This window comes from Myotis lucifugus, unplaced genomic scaffold, assembly GCF_000147115.1.
Source record: "Myotis lucifugus unplaced genomic scaffold, Myoluc2.0 scaffold_52, whole genome shotgun sequence".
Lineage (NCBI taxonomy): Eukaryota > Metazoa > Chordata > Mammalia > Chiroptera > Vespertilionidae > Myotis > Myotis lucifugus.
The window spans coordinates 2,265,392-2,288,927 of record NW_005871100.1 but is presented as its reverse complement, the minus strand read 5'-3'; the positions used below and the strand labels follow the sequence as shown (position 1 = coordinate 2,288,927).

The window sequence follows — 23,536 nt, the reverse complement described above, 5'->3', positions numbered from 1 at the left end:
CACTCCATTTCTGAGCATCTATTAAAAACTAGGCTTTTCCACTTACTTTAATTTAAGCCAAATAAGGTTACCCTTATCTTCCTATATTTTAGAATGATGGAAACAAGGGCCTGTTCATTGCCGTCACATCCCTGGCTGGAATTCTATCCAGGCTTGGCTGCCTCCACGCCCCCCATTTCTCACATCAAATCATCTTTCAGGCCACGGGCCTGGAATAGATTATGGGTCTCTGGTCCCCCAAGTGGGGGCTCAACCTTGGGTTTATCCACGACATGCCTGCTAAGCTGGCCACTGCTGGAAAACGAGAAGTGAGGTGGGTAGTTCTGTAACAACGTCCAAAACGGATTCCTCAATGTTCAGTCACATTTGCTAACCTAACCATGATGGTGTCTACCTCGTTTTTCCTTCCTAATGACTATCCCACACTTCCCTGCCCGTGTCAGTGTGACAAATCCTTCACTGCTGTCCCCATTAATCATCCCACTGGCGGAGTGACTCCGGCTGTCACACAGAAGACAATTACAGGATCGTTTTATGGAAAACAGACTGGAACAGTATAGTGAAATTGCAATTATTTTGGCTCTCCTGTTGACACATGTTTCTTCTTTTTATTTATTTTTTTACAAGATAAGACTTGTTTATTCTTCCTCAAATATTTATTTCTCAATTTAACGATTCTCTGATCACCATGAGCCCACAAAAAGGCAACCAGACCGTAAATCCTGTTTTATTTTGCCCAGTGTTCCCTTTTCTGGATATATATATGTTTTAAATAGAACAGAACCCCTTATTTTGGAGGGAGAATTTAGGTATGGCTGTCTGCTGGATCAGAGGCAGGCTAAATAGCCCCTCAGGACTTGTACTTGGGATCCTGTGATTTTATGAACTCTTGCTTCTTTTGTTCTGAGTTCTGCCCGTTACAAGGACAAAGGCAACAAACCGGCACAGCGACCGGCCTGCGGTTTCTCTGATCTCTCGCTGGCGTTCACCAATGTGGGCAGCAGCTGGCCACGGGGGCTCCTGAAGTCTGTGAATTCACACTAACCTTCCACCACTGGGTTAGACCCTGGCCTCATAAAGGCTCAGAACAGCATCAAAGCGATGATAAAAGGAAAGCAGAAAGGCGAGACCTGGGCACATATTAGTGTAGAACTCAGCAGTGACCTTCAGATGGGGAACTCAGCCACAGAAACATATGTACTTGACACAATAATTCAAAGGAGGCTGGCCATCAACACATCAGGATCTTCGTCTGCCCTTTGGATTCTGATATTGAAAGACATCTCAAGGTGTGATTCCCAGCACAGTTCTTGGGGAGCTCATAGAGCTCACCTCTGACAAGGACCAGAGGTACCGGGGCGTGTCTGCATCTGCTGGTATTGGCTGGAACTTAAAGCAGCAGTGAGCTCCCAGTCTCCCTTGTTACATCAGCAGGATCTCAGCATTCAGCTTTGTCTTTTATGTCCCCCAGGAGAGAACAAGGTCTCCACAGCACCGGGGAGCAGTGGTTTTGAATCTTGGTCTGCGATCTTTCTGAGTTCTTAAATGATGTTTGGAACAGCCTAATGGAAATCACATTAAGAGCACATTGTACTTGTAAAAATAGTCTGGGGAGAATGTAATGCTTGGTTAATTATCCAGATGTGTAAAAGCACAATGAAATTGGGCTTTAAAAAACTTGTAACTGTGTATTCCGTCTGAATCTCTCCCTTCTTACATGTTTCAACAATATTCATAGCAGACTTACACTATCCCTGCACCCAGTGACTTTTAAGGGAGGAAAAAATATTTCATATCTAAAATCAAGCTTTAATCAGCTCCTCCTGAAGAAAAAAAATCGTGTCAGAGAATAATACTATAATGGAAACAATGTCCTCTTACAGAAATTTCACATGTGTTAGCAGTTACTATTGTTTAAGCTTCTCTCAGTGGTCTACATTTCTTACTCAAGTTCAGTTGTAAAAAAAAATGCAGTTAATACGTTTTCATTCTCTGCCTTGCTTCTAAGTATGCATTTTATGGTGAAGCATGCAACTTTATGGGTGATAATGAGCAATGGCCTTTGAAATGAGACACACTGCAACCCAGACACACACAGTGTCACTGTCCACAGCCCCTACTTCCTACCCTCTGCTTGGCCAGTGGAAAAGAGGGAGTTGTCAACCTCAGCCCTGGTATGTTGAGGAAGGTCAGGGTCATTCTACACCCTTCTGCCTGTTCCACACCCACACCCCCACACCCCCAGGCACTCCAGCTGAAATGAAAGTCTCTTTGAAGAAGTCCCTTGGGGATGATAAGAACTTCTCCACGTCCCCAGGAGGAGACAAGGTGGGCTGCCCTTCTAGAGAGAGTCACACCAGTGCCGTGTCCTCTAGCTGTCCCCAAACAGACTATGGTGGAGCCACACCCACTCATGGGGACGGTCAGAGGGAATAAGGGAATATGCCTTGAAGAGAATTATATACACAGATTGCAAACCACAAAACCTAATGGAGTAACACAGGAAGCAGTGGCCAAGAGGACAGGATTAAGCAAGGGCGACCTTGACTTCATCCAGCCTTAGGGTAGAATCTAATTTCACGGGACCATTATTTTCTCTGAGGAAAGAAGAGGTGGGGCCTTAAAAGGGCCACTTCAGAAAATTAATGAATGGGGAAAGCTGAAACTTCAGTATTGTGGTAATCTCTACAACTTCCTAGACATTTCTAGACCATGCGTCATCCAATTTCATGACCACACTGCTGCAATTAAAAGAAAAAACATGGCTTCTAACAAGGATATGACTTTATCTAAACATCTATTGCTCTGGAACATGAGCTTGAAAAGGAGCTCAGAATCTATAGGAGTAGGCATAAGACAAACATTTTGATCTGTATCCAACTTTTAGCTACATAAATTTATGCAAAAAGATGTGCTGCCTTCCAAATGATATATTCTTGTTTCATACTTGAGGCCTGATGCACAAAATTCGTGCAAGAGTAGGCCTTTCTTTCCCTGGCTGCCGGCCTCTGGCACCCAGGACCCTTGCTGGCTTCCCTCCAGCCACCGGCAGGCACTCGCAGCCCCGGCTTCATCAGGAAAGACATCCGATCTAATTAGCATATTATGCTTTTATTATTATAGATTGAGAGGATGCTTCTTTTCATTCTGTTTTCTTTTTAAATTGATTTCACAGAGGAAGGGAGAGGGAGAGAGAGAAATATCAATGATAAGAGAGAATCTTTGATTGGCTGCCTCCTACATGCCCCCTCCTGGGGATCCAGCCCACAACCCCAGGCCTGTGCCCTGACCAGGGAATTGAACAGTGACCTCCTGGTTCATAGGTCAAGGCTCAACCACTGAGCCACACTGGCTGGGCAAGAGGATGCTTCTTAAAAAAAAAAATCCCATCAATGACAACAAGCATAGGTGAAAAAGATTCACCTGCCCTCCCCTTCCCCTGCAAGTGATCTTGTGTCGGTTTTGCAGAAACCCAGCTTGCAGCCAGGTGACTCAACCAGATGAATAAATCCTTATGTTTAAAGAGACCACAGATAATTTGACTTTTAAACAAAGAGTATGAACATCAGGCCACAGTCAACAAATTGAGGCCTTTGTTTGCTAAGCACAGATAAAATCAGAAGGTTGAAGCTGCATAATAGATAAAACTTAGCATTTCCTGTCTCCACCATCGAATCAAGCACTATCTGTGTGGCAGCATGGTGGGCAACCTCAAACAAAGCTTATAATGACTTCCGATTTACTCATCTTCTTTTCTATGGAACTAAGGAATCAGTAAACATGCATTGATTCCACTCAGATATGCTGCTATCCAAAAGCCTCAGGCCTAATTTGCAAACAGTTCCATATGTCCCTGTTCAGTTTTTCAGGTTGCAGCTTAAAGTTTAACTTTTCTAATATTAAATGCATTAAATAGTCACCAATCCATTCCCAATTCTAAAAGAAAATATTGGCAAGTCAGATGAACATAACTGAAAAGAGACATTTGTCATGAGCCTCAGAGTTAAAGCAGCTTGAATGTTATCTAATAAAATTTAGCAAGTTCCAAGCTTTTGGAAATAATTGCATTCTGAGGACGTCAAGCCTTTACATTACTTGAAACTTCCATTTACTCCATAAAACTTCGTGATCAAAGCCAAGTCTTTATGAATAAAACTAAGTCTTGGCCAGAAAGACAGACACATCCAAGAAGCTATGCCTCTTCCATTTGTGTTTGGTTGAAAGATTCTGCACAAAATATGGAAAGGATGTTTGACTCCCTTCTACAGAAAGTGGGTCTGTTTTATGGGAAGAGGCAGGTCCCAAAGACAGTGCAGTTTTGGAGAGAGAGCACCCAGGCTCCAGATTGCATCTCCACAAGCAGGGTAACAATCTTTAGCCAGCTCTGGAGTCTGGCTGGGAGACCTTCGTAAGGCCTACCTAACCTCTCTGAGCCTTAGTCATCTCATCTGTAAAATGAAAATGACAATAACAGTGTCAGCTTCATAAGGTAGCTGTGAGGATGAAGCAAGGTAATCCATGAAACAGTGCTTAGCATTATGCCTGTCATATGATCCACTCTCAATAAATATCCTCAAATAATCCTACAAATAAAACAAGTGAACCCTTGAAGGCCCCCTTCTAGCTACCATATTCAAAGATCACAGCCTGAGCTGATGGGAGAATGGTGTAGGCCTACATAGAATGAGGACAGGCCCACTGCTAGAATAGTTCTCCCATCCCACACACATCAGATGTCACCCCACAACTGTATGTCCCTGCTTGAAATTCCCCATTACAAATATCTTTTTATGGCCTAGGCTCTGTACTCTAGTCCAGCGGTCACCAACCGGTGGTCTGCGAACCCCTGGTGGTCCATGAGGTCCGAAAGGTTGGTGACCACTGCTCTAGTCAAATACAAGCCTCTTGGGAATAAGTTTAATTTTTCAGATACTCTCTAATGGATAGTGAGCTGATAACAAGTCAGAATGGAGGAGAGAAACGATAAATCATGATGGAGATGAAGGAAGTGTTAGAAAATAGAATCTGAGCACAATATAGCCAAGGAAAGGAAGGCTGAGAGTGAGTGGGGGCACGGGATAGCCCTGGGAAATAAGGATGTAGGAAGGAGGGCCCCCAGGCCTGGGAAGTACAGGGAGAGAAGGGCCATGAAAGGGTGATGAAAGGAAGCTGGAGAGAAATACCACCGATATTTTCATTTCATCTAGTAACAGCCTTGGAAGAAGCCACTCTCTAACATTCATTAAGTAATGTGCTCAGGCCCGGCCGGTGTGGCTCAGTGGTTGAGCATCGACCTATGGACCAGGAGGTCACGGTTCAATTCCTGTCAGGGCACATGCCCGGGTTGCGGACTTGATCCCCAGTAGGAGTATGCAGGGTGCCACGCCAATCAATATTTCTCTCTCATCATTGATGTTGCCATCTCTCTCTGAAATCAATAAAAATATATTTAAAAAAAGTAATGTGCTCAGTATTATATGAAACAAATTAAACAAACATGGCTTGGGCCTACAGGGAGCCTACCCCTCCTGCTACTCCCAACCCAGTGAACCATGATGCTTTCAATCAAGGTTGTCAGACTCCCTGATGCCAGCAGGACTTCGCTCATGCAAATGAAGATAAAGTATCCTATTAAGCTCACTAATTTTTAAATAGCTTCCAAGTTTTGCCTTTATTGGGCCCTGAAATTAGCCATGGTTGCAAAACGGCTTCTAAGGAGCGGAGGCCCCTTCCGCTGATCGGAAGAGCAGCCAGAGTTTCCACCAGGCGCCCTGTGCCTTTGAAAGAGCTCCCATCCATCCACTCACTGCCACTGCCATCGTAAGTGCTGGATCTTTCATGGGGTCGACAGAAAGCCACATGCTCCGAGGACAATGGAGGGCCGATTTGGTTTAAGGTCTCGCTGGGCCCATGTTGCCTGAAGAGGAGGCTAAGTGGGCCTGCGCCTCAAGAACAAGAGGCACCTCTCCAATAGTCGCTGGCTCAGAAAGAATAACACTTAGAAAGCAAGTTAATGATGTGAATTAAACGCAGCTTGTTTCTCCTCTTTGAAGTCCTTTTTTGTTCATGCCTGGAGGAGGGTGATTTACAGACACATTTTTCTCTCTTTAGAGCAAATTAATTCCAGTTGGTGTTCCGGGCAGACATGGAGAGAAAGCAGTCCTTCCTCATCGCGCTGACTGTGGGCCATGCTGAGCCTCCTGGTCTCGCCATGGTCCACACAAGGAGCCTGGGGTTGCTTCTGACACATCTGCTTTCCAAAATGTCTAGTATCCGCTTCTAGGCTGCACTGTCATCCCTTGATGAAGCAACCACTTCTTTTAAAGATGGTGTCAAGATGACAGGGGAGACAACGCCACATCCCCAACCAGGTGAGCAGAGCTTTCTAAACGCCCAGCTCCTGTCCACGCGCATTAAGCCATGTGCTTTGAAGCCTTAATGTATTATGGCTCCAAATATATATATTAATGCAGCTTTTCAACATGAGTAGTAATAATAGTCATCATGTGTTGGGCACTCACCACAGCCAGTCACTCTGCTAAATATTTGAGGAGGATTATCTAATTAAACGCTCAAAACAACCCTATGCAGTAGGTACTATTATTGCTTCCAGACTTCCTTGCACCAAAGTTGGGGCACAAAACAGCTGCTCCAGACCCTTGGAGCATCAGGCTACCCTCATCCACAGCACACGTAGGTCAAGGACATTTAGGTCCAGAACATTTGCACCGAGAAGCAGAAAACCCTCTCTAAGTTTACCTATTTATTTTTCAAGGACGATTCTACAAATTGAGTGGCATTAATTGTTCAATCTGCCAAAGACTGTGAGGAAATTAAGAGTTCAGAAGGAAAAAGAATTTCCTCTTCTTGAAATTTCTTCTTCTTCTTCTTCTTCTTCTTCTTCTTCTTCTTCTTCTTCTTCTTCTTCTTCTTCTTCATCTTCTTCTTCTTCTTGGTGGTGGAGACAGGAAGGGTGGGTGGTATTATATTAAAACTGCAATGGCCCACAGATGCTTTAAGAGTACATGTGGTAACTACAGTTGGATTTCTGGTAAAGCGAACTACCCCTGGAGGTGATCTAGTTTACAAACCCACCCCTCTGATGGGAAGATGAGAAGCAGAAGGCTGCAGACAGTAAAGAACATGTTTGGAATCATCCAGAGAGAGGCAAGGCCAGCAATGACTCCAGGGGCTCCTGCTTATTTACCAAGTGCCTTCCACTTCTCCATCCTGCCTTGAAACAGAAGACCAGATGGAGCAAACCAGACTGCAGAAACATAGCTTTCTAATGACAATAAACCATCCAGGCTTCATTTAGTGGTCTTCCTTCTAGGAGACGTGCCCCCAGATTTGACGTGTCCCGTGGAGACCTTATGAAGATGCTGCCTGGCACTGCCTCTCTAGCCCAGATGCTGCCTGCCCTGGCTCACATCTCCCTTCATCACTTGGAAGGCACAGGCTTCCTTAAACATATCCATCCTGGCAGCAAAGCGCGTAAAAATAAAATGGCCCTTTCCTACGCACATCGGAAATTACATGCGTGGGAACCACCAGGCGGACATTAAATAGACAAATTTTCCATCCGGAATTTGGCAGCTTTGCTGAAAGTCCAACCTCATAGTTAACAACATCCCCACATCATTGGCTCTTCTGTGGGCGTGGAAGACTGAGCATTCTCCAAGTTTGCTTCCAAGAATGATGGGAGGGTCTCTTCCTGCCCTTTTCCCCAACCTGCCTTTGAAATAGGTTAAAAGGCAAGGAATAGCAAGGAATTATTGGTAGAGATCTCAAATAATCCCAACGGGGTAATTAGCTTATTAGCTTTAAAAAATAAGCAGTCAGAATGTCCTTTCCGAAAGCCTTAGAAGAATGCAGGCTGAAGAGAAGGGAGCTCCCAGTTCCATTAACTAGCGATTCCCTTGGAAAACAAAGACTATTTTTCACGTTGAGTCCCTTGGAGTGGACATCTGTGGTTTGTGCTGGCCCAGAATCCTTCCAGCCCTTCGTCAGGTATCATCACTTGGATCGTCCTGTGGAGACCACTCATCTCCCAGGCCCTGCAGTTCAGAGGGTGAGGGCCCCACTATGATCCCTCCCAGGGCTTTGGGGTGGGCCTCAGGTACCACTCTGGCCAGTTTAATATTTTATCCTCCAACCCCAGTTATTAGTTTTAGAATGGGCATGGGATCCAAATGGCTCATAGGAGATTCAGGAATATGGGTGGAATTATTGGGAAAGAGAAGTTGAGCTGGTAGGCTATACCAGAGCTCTGGAGGGGGTGGAGGGGCAAGGGCACTGGTGGAAAGAACTTACCCGAGAATAAAACCAGTGAAGTGCAAAGCCAAGTGAATAGATCGAGAGAGAATGAAAGACAAGATCCCGATGACTATGTTTGAGCACCCATCTCCAGCCATTCCTGATGTCAATCAACCCAGTCTGCCTTAAGCCACCTTGAATAGGGTTTCTGTCACTTGCAAGCAAAAGGGCCTTGATTAATGTACCCCTATTCATCTTCCAAAATCCAGTTTAACTTTTGGCTCCTCTGTCTGGCCTTTCCTGATGATCCCATATTGAGAGGTAGCTATTTGCACTCTCCTGGGCTACTTGTCCTTATGGCTGCTTCTCTGATTGCACTTTTCATTCTGTGTTGTGCTTAAATTGTTACTTTCAGATATAGGATGGAGTCAATGTCATAGTAATCATTAAATTTCCAACACTTATGCAATACCTCTGATATAGTAGATACTCAATATATGTGTGTTGTATTGCATTTGATTCTAACTACTCTTTCACTGTACCCTGCAATGATTTCCCAATACACTTAGAATGAAATTGAAACTCTACCATGGGCATCAGGGCCCCACATGACCTGCCACCCTTCCCATCTTGGCTCCTTCCTCAGTGGCTCTGTGCTTTCCCTTGAGCACAGCAAGCCTGTCCCCACCTCAGAGTGTTTGCATTTGCTATTCCTCCTTCCAGAAAAGCTTTTCTTCCAGGTACTACAGCCAACCCCACGACATCACTCAGGACTCACTCAATTGTCTCCTTACCAGAGTCTTTCTCTGACCACTTTATCCTAAGTAGTACCTCCATCACTCTCTAACAATAACCTTGTTTTTTCCTCCTCATGACATCTATCATTGCATGACTGCACAGTGCATATTTCTTTTTTATTTATTACTGTCTTCTCTTAGGATGTATAAAGGCAGGGTATTTTTTTTTTCTGTTTTGTTCACAACTAGCACCTAGAAATTTTTGTGGTCTCAAAATACTGGCTGCTACACATTTTTGAAATAACCTTAAATTTAAATGAATGAAAAAAGCAAATCCCAAAATTGAAACCAATATCTGCACGTGAACCTGTATATTCAATTGTAACATATCACCCTAAAAATAGAATCAATTCTTATAACCTTTAAACATAGTACTTTTTTTAAAACCTGTGGCAACCTGTGGTGAAATAATAATCTAATGATAAAAATAATTATAGCAAAAATATTGACAGTAACTTGGAGGTTTCTTGTTGTAGTGGTACTGATGCAGCAGTTGTGAAACCATTTTGCACATGTTGTAGGATTGAGCAAAAGAGTAAATACACTGATGCTGTTGGGAACCCTGGTCTTCAATGTGAAAAAAGGGGCATACAAATACAGGATGGGGGGAGGGAAGAAGCTTGTGATGTTGAATTAGAATGATGGGATGACTTTGTACCATTTTGTCTCCTACCCCTGTCCATAGACCAAGTCTAGAAGAAATTGCATCCCAGTAGTAATAATCACACTTAGTACTCGGGTCTTGGTTTCTAAATACCATTCCCCATTAAAAGGAACCAAGATTCCTTGAAGAAATGACTGGTTCCAGGGCTTGGGCAGGGAAAGCACAAGATAATCCTAGAAATATATTTGTGCCAAAAGCACAGACGTGCTCAAAGACTAATGGGGATCTGTCAAAAGGACATAGGAACCAGACAGAGGGGCTCCCGTTGATCAAATGTGGGACAATGTGAGCATCAAAAGCAATAATGATAGCAAGAAATGTTAAAACATCAAACAGAAATTACAACCTATGAGCCCACAGTGATGTTTTAAAATGTAAAATATTGAAAAGAATAGGAGTGAAAGATCTCTTTAGAAGACTGACAGATGCTATCCGCTAATATATTTCAGTCCTCTTGGAAGACCACAAGAAACCATGACTTCAACTCACCTCTCCAGTGGCATAAAAGTCATTCTCTTGGTATTCAGGAAACAACTGGAAGAACTGGACTAGTGCACTGCAAAAAAAACCCCAAAACAACAAGAAAAATCATTTGGAGTCGGAAAGGCTTCATGCTACCCAATCCAAGCCTTGCACAATAGGTTTCACATTTAAGACAGGATACCATTATGGTGTAAGCTCCTGCAGGCATCGTTTTCAATGTCTCATGTGCATAACACTCCACACTTGATGGTTAGAAAATACTTGTGGTCTTACTTTGTGATACTTAGAAGTTGAGACAAGTGGACGTCCACACTCTGGGCACGTTTGCAAATCTCTGGGTTACCAACTTGGATCATGTACCTTGAGCCAAGTGATCCAGGCTTTCACCTTTTACTTAGCACTTCTTGGAGGCAGTTCTGCAAACCTTGTGACCTCATTAACCCAGGTTTGTGGTGAGGTAATGGGAACCTCTAGCGCTTACCTCCCTCTCCCTGTGGGCAACCCTGAACATTTCTAATGGGCCTCCCAGAATTTCAGTGTTTTTAATAACAAAAACACAGAAAAGATGTGAAATGACGGCACTCTAAAGAAAATCACTGAAAGGCCACAGATATGGAAGGAAATGTCCAATGGCCTCTAGGCTCCAAAAAAGCATATTTACTAAAGAATGCCAAAGCCATATGGGTGAGTTATGCTGCAACAGGCTTAAACAGACTCAAGGAAACAAAACCGTGTGAAACTCAGACGCTCTATGACTGTTTTCACCCAGCTTGCAATGCCTGAGTAGCCAGGCAGGGATTTTGTTCCAGCTTCCTGCTGAGGGACTTAAAGCCATGAACCACCCAGGAAAGATGAAAGGCAGGACGCCCTGCAAAATCAGGAGGAGGAGGAAGTTCCAGGGTTACAGAGAGGCACAACTGGGTCATTACAATCACCATGATCCTGGATATACTTACTTTTCAAAGGCTCCATAAAAATCCACCATTACACACAACCGTAGAGTTTCAGCGTATTTCTCTATTTATTATTTATAGAAACTAAATCTTGGAAGCTGCTTTATACAGCTTCCATGTTAGTGCTGACAATAAGCTGCCTTTAGAGCACAGATAAAAATAGGAGTTGATCCTCCTTTCCCTCTCTAACCTTTAGGCTAAAAGTGACGTCCCTTTCGCTCTTCCTGCTAATTGGGAAAAGGCAATACTAGATAATTTAATTTAGTAATTTCAATTTAGCCATATGCCTTAGGTTAAAGCTTATTTGCCTGGAGAATTTGTTGTTGAGTTGTGAGGGTTGCCAGATTTAGCAAATAAAAATACAAGGTGCCCAATTAAATTAGAATTTTAGATAAGCAACAAATAAGGATTTTGCATAAGTGTGTCCCAAATATTGCATGGGACATACTTAGGTTAAAAAAGTATTAATTGTTTATCTAAAATTCAAATTTAACTGGGCATTCTGCCCTTTATCTGGAAATCTTAGTTGCTTCTAGCTCGAAGGATGCCAGGATTCTGTAGGTGAAGTGTCCAAAGCAAGGCCCCACTTGAGGAAGTTATTATAGAGTTTTAACTTAACAGTAAGATCAGACCAACAACAACAAAAAGGCTAATAATAACAAGCCCTTGGTGGGTCTTTCTTAAATGGGAGTGAAAAATAAAAAAGGTAAATTTAGTGAGTTAGATTTACATATGGCATTTGCTCATTTAACTGTGTTTTACTCAAGGATTCTTCTTGTTACATGATGGTTTGCTTAAAAATATAATCTAGAATTATGGCCACATAAAATTCCAAATTTTAGAAGCGGAATCGCAAAAATATGTAAAATACATAATGTACACACGTGTGTGTGTGTGTGTGTGTGTGTGCACGTGCGCACACTCACTCCATGCACGTGTTTAGGCACCAGGAAACATGCCTCTTCCAGGCAATTCTACTTGGCAACCTTGCTGGCTTTGAGCCAAGACCTTCTCTAATAATTAGAATTTAAGTCAAAAGCTACCAGGTGGCGGAAAGGTGCATTGAAAGACAACAGGAAGAGACAGAGCTTGTAAGAGAGAATGACTAGCAGAAAATACTCCTCGGACCCAAAAAGGGAAGATGAGTTCGGGTCCGAGAAGGTGTGTGAAAATGACAATGCTGGAGAGACCGAAGACAGCACTGGGTCTGGTCAGGTCTGACGGTGTCAGAGGCACAATAAATACAAGACGTTCAGGAGGATTGAGGTCAAAAGAATCTAAGTAAAAGCTCCATAATAGCACACGCCAAACAAGGAGCATCTTTAGTCACTGACGCTTTCACAAAGCAGGCTGAGCAAGAAGAATCCTGGTGGTTTTGTGCTGTTGCCACAGATGGGGCCCACCCTCTGCGTCCATTCCTTCCCCCTCTGGAGCGGCTGGGCCATGATCTCCTCCAACCTGTGAAGACCGGGCCACGTTCTCATTGAACACATGACTATCTCATAGTCACACTGTGTGAGGCTTTGTGTAGCCACAGACATCATTTCCCATGCACTCGGGCATGTGGAGTAGAATGGTAGTACCATGTCCATTTGACTGTGAGTAAGTAGCATGGGGCGCATCACGAGAGCAGGGGCTGTGGGCTTGCTGACTGCAGCCCCAGCACCAGGAACCGGCCATCGGTCAAGAGCGGTAGAAGGAGACGGGCACCAGTTGGTATACTCCCAGTCAAAGGTAGTCAAGTTCTTATTCTTTGGCACATTTATTTTATTTTCTAAACCAGAGAGGCATTGTGGCTCAATAGCACAATTCAAGTCCGAAGAAAAGAAACAAAGGAGAAGAACATTTAAACATCTGGTAGTGAAAACGTTTCATTTCCAAACACACAGAAAAGCAGCCTGAATGTGAATGTCAGATGCCCCTTGAGGAGGCTTCTCCTTACAGCCGGGCACTAGTAATAGTCCAAAGAAATGGGATTTTCAGACGAAAGGTGGTTTTCAAAGGGAGAAGGAGAAAGGTTTACTTTCTAAACCTGCAGTAGCCCACTTACAGGTTTCAAAGTGACCTTTTTATGCCGACAGCCCATCTGGGGAGCAGGAGAGAAGAAACAAATAGTGTAAACTGGGAAGGGAACAGCTGAAGTCAGTTTTCTGCACGACCCTTGATTAGCTATTTTCCAGTTCTAAGAGCCTAAAGCGAAAAGAACTCAAACAGCTATAAACAATGCATACTTTGAAATAGGTTCCCTTTACATGTCATGCAAGAGGAGATGTACCACATGTCCGCAGTAAATATCCACACGGAGGGTCAGCTGGAAGCTGGGACCATCCTGGGGGGAGGGGAAGGAGAGACAGAAAAGGAATGGCAGGGTTGCAACCCCCTGGCTCAGCGGGGATTGATGTGTTTCTTTAATGCAGAACCTCCGCCCTCGGGGTGTTTGCTAGTTAAACAACTAAGCTGGTTTGGATTTAAACCAAAAGAGAGCCCACAGTCAGTACTAAATGAGAAAGACATGGAGCTTGAGCACACTTATAAGGACAGCGGGATTATGTCTGTGCAGGGGGGGGTTGGGGGAATAAATCAGACCAAGGGGGAAGGGGCAGGGACCTCTGCCAGGATCTGCCCAACCTGCTCCCAGGATCCACTGTATCTGGAAACATAAGGGTGGGGTCCTATGCATTCCCCCCAGAAACTGAATGGAAGTGTTTAAATAATGGGACATGTGGCAAATGAAGTGTAGGAGACGACAGCCATATTCTTTTCTGGGTCAGAAAGCAGAGGAGAGAGTGATGTCTTTGGGAGAAAGGCACAAAGTTCCTGTCCCCCCACCCCCACCCCCATCCCACCACTTGCCTGGGCACAAAGAATAGAACGAAAAGCTTTTGTCTGATGAAAAACCTCTGACTCTATTGGATTCATTTTCACTTTTGGACCTGGTTCCCTCACCAAGTAATTAGCAGAGTGAGTGTTTGGGGGAGGTCAGGGTAGAGGAGCTGGTTAACTCTTTCTGGCCACTGGGGTTCTTGGAGTGAATTATTACAAAGAGTGGTGGCCTAGTGATTGGAAAGAACTCAGGACTTGGTCTCTAGTAATAAGTTACAGGCTGGGAAAATGTGCACAAATATGAAAGGTCACTTACTTTTAAAAAAACATATACATACTAAAAATAGCTATAGTCATGTAGGGAAAAGAAAGGAAGAAATTATATGTATACTGTTTGATCAAGCTTGCAACTTTCCATTTTCCTTCAATTTTTTTACTAAAGTAGTAATTTTGTAAGATGAAGGGGAAGGGAAGAGACTAGCTATCGAGCTGAGCTTTTAGCCTGAAGAGTCATGAGAAGAAGCAATAGAATGAAAAACTGCCCTGAAGGCCTCAAAAGGGGGAACCCTGGGCCCTAACCGGTTTGGCTCAGTGGATAGAGCATTGGCCTTCAGACTGGAAGGTCCCAGGTTCATTTCTGGTCAAGGGCATGTACCTTGGTTGTGGGCACATCCCCAGTAGGAGGTGTGCAGGAGGCAGCTGATCGATGTTTCTCTCTCAATGATGTTTCTAACTCTCTATCCCTCTCCCTTCCTCTCTGTAAAAAAATCAATAAAATATATATTTTTTTTAAAAAGCGGGGGGGGGGGAACCCTGGGAGAAAAACAGACATCTGAGATGCTGCTTCCTAGAAGTGCCAAGTGCATCTTACACGGTCAACAGAACCCTCTGAGGCACCTGGCCAAAGGTCTGAAGATCACGTTTGGTTGAATAACCTGCCCTGTTTCCATTGTTTCTTAAAGGATATATTTTACCAAATCATAATTATGTCTTAAGCTTTCCCCCCTCCTTGTTACTTTCTCTGCTGGCCACTTTTACAATTATCAGGGATAACGTAACAAAGTGGAAAGTAGACGGTGTGTGTCTTAAAATGCCTTTGGGAATTACACTAGGAGGACCAATCGGTAATACTTCTACTACTACAAGCACTTTCCTACTGAAAGAGAAAAGTGTTGAGTCTGAAGAGAGAGCCAGGGCCTCTTACCTGAATAAGTCTCGAGCCACATCATCCTCGGTGACTGCATATCCCTGGGGGTCATCAGTAAAGCTGAAACCTGTGCCCACCTGAAGGGGAGATAATGAGCAGGTAGAGTCACAGAGAAATATGTGCTTTGCGCCCCGCAGAGGGAAACACCACATGGGAAGGAAATAGACCTGTTCCAAGAGCCAAGCCTCTGACCTGGGCTTTGTGCCATCGGCCATGTGCACTAGTCATCCTCACAGGAGGATGCGACATTCCACCTACTTCCCTTCCCCCGTCCAAGCCCGAATACAAAGCATCAGCATAAAACTCTGCCCTAGGTCAGTGGTCCAGCTGTCCTGATTCCGCAGTGGGGACCCTGCCAGATGTTGATTTAAGGGCGAGGAATTCACCTTTTCTTGGCCCCTGCTACAGCGTCAAAGACCCAAAGCTGTCTCCTCTCTGAAACCGGGAGGGTGCATTGCTGTCCTGCCAGGAAGGAACTCTCCAGGCTGGAGGTACCAGATCGTGTGAAAAATATGGCCCCTAATCTCTTTCACCTTCAGTAGGCAAGAGGTTTTAAAACAATTAACATTTCGTTTTACACTCATGTTTCCTTCTACCTAGAAGTTCATAGACAACTGACTTGTAACTAAAAGAAGCTACTACTTATTCTGCATAAATAATTTGTCTAAGGAAGGCACCACCCACCAGATATAAATATTTTCTCCCCTGAAACACTCAAGGGAACGAGACATTTAATTCAACATTTATTTAAATATGCAGTTACTGACCAGGAAAGAGAATGGTTGATGGGGAAGAGCAGAGACAAGAATGCTCCTCCCTATTGACCTGTTTTCTCTTTGAACCATCTGGGAAGGGAGAGGGGTTGGAGAAATGAGGGGCACACATCTGCAGAAGCTGGTCCTAAAGTCACTGCTCTGCAGCTTATTGGACTCGGGTTCAGAAGAACTTCCCAAGAAGAAGTGGCTTCCTGTGCTGAGAAGAGGCATTCTGTGACGGTGAAGGAGGCCAGTTTTGACTTTTTGTGTCTAGAATTCCATTGGAAAGATTAGGAGTCCTGCCACCATATAATAACCATGACATCGGGAAGTCGTATTATCAGTGGAAAGAAACGAATCCCTCATCCTGGATGATGTCATTCAATGAACAGGGCAATTCATAAGATTGAAAATGAGGGATGGAGAGAAAGCACCAACCAAAATCCCCAAACTCGGATGTAATCATCCATGAGAAAAACAAAATCTAAAAAAAAAAGTTTTAATAGATTAAATTTTACTTTAAAATGAACAAAACTAAATCTCTATTTCCTTTTCCCCCTATTTCTTAAATGTACGGAATCAAAAGGAGAAAGATGAGAGGCCCACGTTGCCCTGTCACTGGCCGCCTGTACTCACCGGATTATCGATGTACAGCATGGACAGGGTGCTGGTCCAAGGGAAGTCTCGGGCGCGCACTGGGGAAACAGAGACCAAGTTAGTGAAAGGGTCATGAACCGAACACCCTACTGAAGGCCCAGATCTGGTCCAGAGCCCAGCATGCTCACCTATCCCCACCTCTCCCCACCTCTCCCCACCACGTCAACATGGTGTCCCTCTAACTCAGGGGTGGGCAAACTTTTTGACTCGAGGGCCACAATGGGTTCTTAAACTGGACCGGAGGGCCGGAACAAAAGCATGGATGGAGTGTTTGTGTGAACTAATATAAATTCAAAGTAAACATCATTACATAAAAAGGTACGGTCTTTTTTTTTTTTTTTTTTTTTAGTTTTATTCATTTCAAACGGGCCTGATCCGGCCCGAGGGCCATAGTTTGCCCACGGCTGCTCTAACTGCTGTGTCTTCTCACAGTGGGAACAGACACCAGCCCCTTCGCCTCTCCTCTCCTTTACTTGCCCCCGACCCAGAGTGTCTCTACATCTAAGATGCAATTTGGGAACAAAACCCTGTGCAACTGCCCAGCTGGTGTGACGCAGTAGTTGAGCATCAGTCTATGAACCAGGAGGTCACTGTTTGATTCCCAGTCAGGGCACATGATTGGGTTGTGGGCTCAATCCCCAGTAGGGGTCATGGGGGAGGCAGCTGATCAATGATTCTCTGTCATCATTGATGTTTCTCTCTCTCCCTCTCCCTTCCTCTCTGAAATATATATATTTTTAAATAAAACAAACCCCTGTGCTACTTGGTTCATGTAGAACACCCATCAACCAACTATGCAGTACAACAGGGGTCCTCAAACTTTTTAAACAGGGGGCCAGTTCACTGTCCCTCAGACTGTTGGAGGGCCGGACTATAGTTTAAAAAAAAACTATGAACAAATTCCTATGCACACTGCACATATCTTATTTTGAAGTAAAAAAACAAAACGGGAACAAATACAATATTTGTATTTGCATGTGGCCCGCAGGCCGTAGTTTGAGGACCCCTGCAGTACACCCATCTCTCCCACCCAAGGGATCGTCCTCATGTTCCGTCCTCCTGATCCCCTTCCTCCCACCTAATGCCTAAGAGAGCGACCTCAACAGAGTTGGCACACACTTTTCTGCTGAGTCACAAGCTGGGTCACCCTCCAGATTCTAACCCAGGGAAAGTAAACACGCCCCCTCCCCCACCCCAACCCCCAAAATAGATGGAGGTTCACTTGGGTTACAGCCAAAGTGGCTCCTCCTCCACTCCTTCCTTCACTCCAGTCTCCACCCACAGTATCCTGCTTCCAAGATATCTGATCACTTATGTGACTGAACCGGACAGTGTGCAGTTCCTAGGAATAATTAGGGATATAATTCCACCCATTAGGACCATGCAAAAGAGCTTGCCCAAGTGGTAATAAATACCACCTGTTTTCATAGGCCCAGACTGCTTGAGTTAGCAGCAGACTGCAGGAAAATAGCTTAGAACCTTTCACCCAAATTTCAAGGGAGAAAGCAGCCCAGCCGGCAGGCTCACCCTGCTGGCCCCTCCTTCTCGGGCAGACACTGTTTTTATAATCTGGAACTGTTAAGCTCCTCCTAGGGGTTCAGTGCACACTCTAAATTACTTCTAGAGCAGATGTAAGGTTCAGATGAAGAGTTCTCCACAGGAAAGTAGGGTCCAAGCAATACTTACGGGTCAGGTTTTTGGTGACAATGTAAGGTCCGTGTTCTACAAAGAGTCCAAACATGGACGAGCCTCCCGGCCCGCCCTGCAGCCAGAGAACCACTGGCGCGGTCTCCGAATCTACCTGGAGGGACAGAGAGGCAGTGACCACACAGAGCACCGAGGCTGTGCAATACACACAAGCGAATGTAGGCAAATCTTCAGTCTTTCCCAGTCTGGATTACACCTCATGAAGACCTCCCAGACCCCAGTGACCCTCTCCACTATAAGCGAAGTGCTCCCCCTCTTTTGTAGTTTTGAAATAGTATTTGCCTTATATCCTGGGGTCTATCTTACGCCATTGTCTGAATTCTCGCCAATAGTCAGAAATAATCAGAAAATCCATTGAATGCAGAAGCTGTGGCTTTGTATGTCCCTAGGTACCCAGCACACTGCCTGGGACACGGTTACAGTGTTTCAGCTGTTTAAACTTTCGAGGGACTCTTCCATTTGACCAACATATTCCCAAAGAGGCACAAAGAATCCATCATTCTCGGTAACAGTTTGCCCCCTTCACTGGCCTTTCTGATTTTATTCACTCAGAAGGTGTCCCCAAATGGCCTTTCTGATCTTTTTCACTCAGAAGGTGTCCCCAGGGACAAAAGCAACTTCATTCAACACAAGGAAACTGAGAAGCATTCAGCCCATGCAAACAGTAACAAAACCCTAAACATCAGACGGATGCATGTAGGAGATGCCGGAGACGTAAATAAGAAAAGGTCCCTGTCGGGGTTGGGATGCTGCAGTAGTGTCAATGTCATCACTCTCAATGACAGAGGAGTCGTTAGTTCTTTCATTCAGCCACACCTGCTGAGCACCTCCTGTGGGTCGGGAAGTATGCAAGAAGGTACACAGCAGAGAGCGAGGAAAGAAGAAAACTCCTTGTCCTCTTCGAGCTTACATTTTCATGGGGAATATAGACAACGTGTAAGTCAATACAGAAATGTGAGGATTAAGGAGAATGAAAAGGAAGTAATAGTAAGGGTGATGTTCAGAGAGTGATGGCTGAGAAAGAGGGGCTGCCTTTAGACATGGTGATCAGGGAAGGACTCAATGAGAACCTGAATGTTGAGCTAAGTCAGACCTGAAGGCACAGGAGGGTCCAGCCACCCAAGAGCCTGGACACAATGCTAAAGACAAAAGGAAATGCCAGGGAAATGCTCAAGAAAAAGGACTGGGTGTAGGAGCAGTGGGTACAGACGCTGCCTGCACCAGTGGCTCCTCCAGAGCCATCTAGAAGCAGCTCCGGGGCCTCCACCAGACTCAGACCGGGAGGTGACAGTGAGCCCTTCTGTGACGACATGGCTCATTTGATGTCCAGTTGGCCAGGCTGGGCAAACAAAGATCCTGTTGCTTCTGCCCAGAATGAAATGCTGCCTCCTCTTACTTAGCCCAGCCCTAGAGACAAATCGGCACTTGACGAGAAGGTCTGAGAGGATTGGCTCCAAACATGGATGATGTGAGAAGGCTGTGGGCAGAAGGCAAGACTAACTCAAGAGGAGGTGCTCTGGGATGCCTGGTGGAGAACCTGGAGGAAGAGCTGATCATACCGGGTTCTAGCCTTGCGGACAGAGGGTCTAGAGCAGGGGTGGGCAAACTTTTTGACTCGAGGGCCACAATGGGTTTTTAAACTGGACCGGAGGGCCGGAACAAAAGCATGGATGGAGTGTTTGTGTGAACTAATATAAATTCAAAGTAAACATCATTACATAAAAGGGTATGGTCTTTTTTTTTTTTTTTTTAGTTTTATTCATTTCAAACGGGCTGGTTCCGGCCCGAGGGCCGTAGTTTGCCCACGGCTGGTCTAGAGGGATTGCTCTTCTTCAGTCACGAGAAGTTGGGTGCAGAGCTTTGGAAAGTGCCTAAGGAGGCCTTGCTGAAAGAGGGGATAGGAAGAACAGCCGCCCTACCAGGGGTTGCCTCTGGGGTCTCCTCTCTAGCATCAAGGAATTAAATGGGATACTATTTATAAAGCCCTTGGAACAACACCTAACGCATGATAAAGGTACAGTCAGTATAAATGGTGGTTATCACTAGGGAAATAGGTAAAAATGGTAGGAGCCCAGAGTCAGATCGGCAGGCTATCGTTCCAAGAGTCAGCGCAGTATAATGGATAAGTCTGTGAGCTCTGGCCCTAAACTGGATTCAAATCTGGACTTTGCTATCCACAAGCTGCGCGACTTTAGGCAGGTTACCTAAGCTCTCTGGACCTCAGTTTCCCCACCTGTAAAATGGAGATCAATCATAGTACCTATGCCACTTAGTTGTTGGGAGGACTAAATAAATAGATTTTCAGGAAGCCCAGTGGGGGGCATATAGCACGGGTTCTGCAAATGTTAGCTATTGTTATAATAGAGAAATACCAGGAAGTTATAGATGCTTTCAAGGTAAACCATCTCTACAGGGGAGAGTAGAAGTGGGTGGTTTGGTGCTTTTCCTTGCTCCTTTGGCTGACATCTTCTCTAGTCAATTTTTTACTACTTAGTCCTCTTGCCTCAAGTGTCACGAATGTGCATAAAAAATTCAAGAGAACGAGGGACTTATCGTGTATACGTTGAAGAAAGAAAAATTAAAATCAAAGACAGCCTTTCAAAGCTGCTGCAAGGAAGTGGAGTGAGCCCTGGAATTGAGAGCCAGACAGGTGCTGGTCACCTTGACCACATAATAGCTGTGGGGTCCTGGGGGGTCCTGGCCCTCAGTTTCCCCATCCATCAAATGGGAATAAAGCCCACCTCACAGGCTCGCCTGAGGCCCCGATGAAAAAAATACGTCATGGCACAATACTCTAAACTCTCTGGTGCTGAATAAATACAACCAGCTCCAACTGTGCGTCTTTTGTTTGAAGAAGTGATTTTTATCTCCGCTCAGATCCTCTAAGTTGCTATTCAATACCACTCACCAGGACCACCTTCCACTTGTATTCAAGCAGTAGAAATACTAGACGGGGAGAAACAATGGGATCCGAGTGGGATTATTCTAGCCTCCAGGAGGTAAAATACAGTGAGTCCACCCATCCAGTGGACATCCCAGCACCCCCCACCTCAACACACACACACACACACACACACACACACACACACACACTTCCTCCCTAATGGGCACCTGAGCTTCTAGAAGCCACGGTGTGCTACACACGAACTTGTGGTTCTCAACCTTGGCCTCCCATTAAAATAACCTAGAGAGCTTTAAAACACAAACAAACAAACAAACAAAAAAACCTATTGCCTAGGCCCAAATCCCAGAGCTTCCAAATCTATTGGTATGGGGTGGGCAGACATCAGTCTTTTCTAAAGTTCCCAGGTGGTTCAGTGTGCAGGCAGGACAGAGAATCTGGCAGGACCATGGGGGGTTTGCCCTCTTGGATGCCCCGGGCCATCTGGTCTCCACCCTGTCCTCCCTGGCTTTTCATGTCGCTTCCTGTGACCTGGCACAATGAGGGAGCTCCCAGCTCTCAGAAAAACAGCCTGCTCCTGAGAGGCCACACTACAAAGTCAAGCCGAGCACCTCAGTGCCAAACATCTTGATTATGCAACTTTGAAGGCCAGGACACGGCATTCTTGGGATGCTTACACACTCAGAGACCTGCATGTACACCGCTCACCTCAGCTGCCCTTGCTCCTCAAGTTTACTTTCCTAAAGGAGGTGAAGGAGCTCAACCGCCCTTGAACAAGCCCATTTTTTAAAGGAAACTGCATGCACACATCTTTCTTCCCTGACAGGCCAACCAACGTGTGAACTAATATTGACCTTATCCGGAATGACGTGCAAAAGTCAGATGCTGGAAGATAAAGATTTACAAGGTCAATGCTAAAAACCCAAGTTAGGGTTGTCACAGTATGCAGACTTTTGTAATACAATGTGACATTGTAATATAATAACATATAAAATGATTATTCCATAAGAATGGCATAAAATTATTAGGTGACAATTCTAAGATGATATACTTAGCGCTCAATCGGGAGAATGCAGCCCTTCCCCCACTCTCCACCCATCCATTAGGCAAGAACAAAAGTGAATGAAAACATACTGAACAAAGCAACATTGCAGAGCTTGGGACAAATGAAGTAAAAAACTGCTTTAATTCATTTACAGTTTTTCACAAAATTTAAGACTAAAAATATTTACTGTTTGAAGCCACAAATCAAGAGTGTGTGAAGCAAGAGAAATAGGGCATTGGTTTTTTGCCAAAAGTTTTAAAACTTATACTTAAAACATTTTATATTACAAAGAAAGTACCTATTCATAATAATTTTTATTCAAATGGGATATACAAAAGTTCCCCTAGAGATGATCATGAGATGTTTAGTCTTCCAGATTTTTCTCTATACACCCACACACACATAAATATATACGTATCTTGTAGATATTATGTATGCTATATTTTATTCAAAAATAGCATCAGGCTATAAATAATACTCTGTATTTGCTGCATTCACTTATCAACCTTCTATGAAAATTTCTTCATGTCAGTGCATATCATCATTTGGCGGAAGAGTATGACACTGAATTTATGACAATGTATTCATTCATTAAACCTATAACACAGACTACTCATAGGCATTACCCTAGAGCTGGGGACGGAGACCAGTTCCCACTCATGGACAGGTCAGACACTGAATGATTAAGAGCATGGATTTTGGCACCAGACTGCCAAGGTTTGAATTCCAAATACACTATTTTACAGCTGTGTGTCCTTGGGCAAGTTACTTAACTTCTCTGTTTCTCAGTGTCCTCTGCTTAAAAATAAGAAGACAAAGAATGTCTATCTTATATGGTTGTGGTGCAGATTCAAATAGTGAACATATCACAGCACTTACAGCAGTGCCTGGCATACTTATCTAAATGTTAGATCCGATTAATTTTTCTGGTGAGGTGGGATATAAAGAAGTGAATAAATGAGTGCTATTAGAGAGTAATGGAGGGACAGGATAGTGAATACTTAAAGAATGCCTCTAGTGATAGCTTAACACTTGGACTGAAAGATGAGCAATCCCCTACTGATAAGCATTTATATATTAATTAAAAATCAAACCAAATCTCTCTTAAGGACATATAGGTTAGAGTAGTGTAGCAAGTACTGATGATTAAAAGAAGGGACAAATAAGTTCCAAATATAAAAATAATTCTAAATATTTAAGTGAGAAGTCTGTCTTGCAACAGAAGAGTATGGGCATGCAGGTCCCATAAACCAGCATTTTTTTTTGTTGATGAACAATAAAACTATG

The 23,536-nt window shown here is 44.3% G+C and overlaps 1 protein-coding gene across 2 annotated transcripts in view; it reads right to left on the bottom strand.

The window, feature by feature from the left end:
* The window catches only part of CPVL (carboxypeptidase, vitellogenic like), a 101,364-nt gene that overhangs the window by 44,957 nt on the left and 32,871 nt on the right, over positions 1 to 23,536 (bottom strand). For both annotated transcript variants that reach the window (XM_023753827.1, XM_023753828.1), the window contains exons 4-7: positions 18,282 to 18,396; positions 16,575 to 16,633; positions 15,181 to 15,260; positions 10,207 to 10,273 (exon numbers count right to left, since the gene is read on the bottom strand). In XM_023753827.1, coding sequence (XP_023609595.1) covers positions 10,207 to 10,273; positions 15,181 to 15,260; positions 16,575 to 16,633; positions 18,282 to 18,396 — 321 coding nt within the window. The remainder of the gene's footprint in view (positions 1 to 10,206; positions 10,274 to 15,180; positions 15,261 to 16,574; positions 16,634 to 18,281; positions 18,397 to 23,536) is intronic.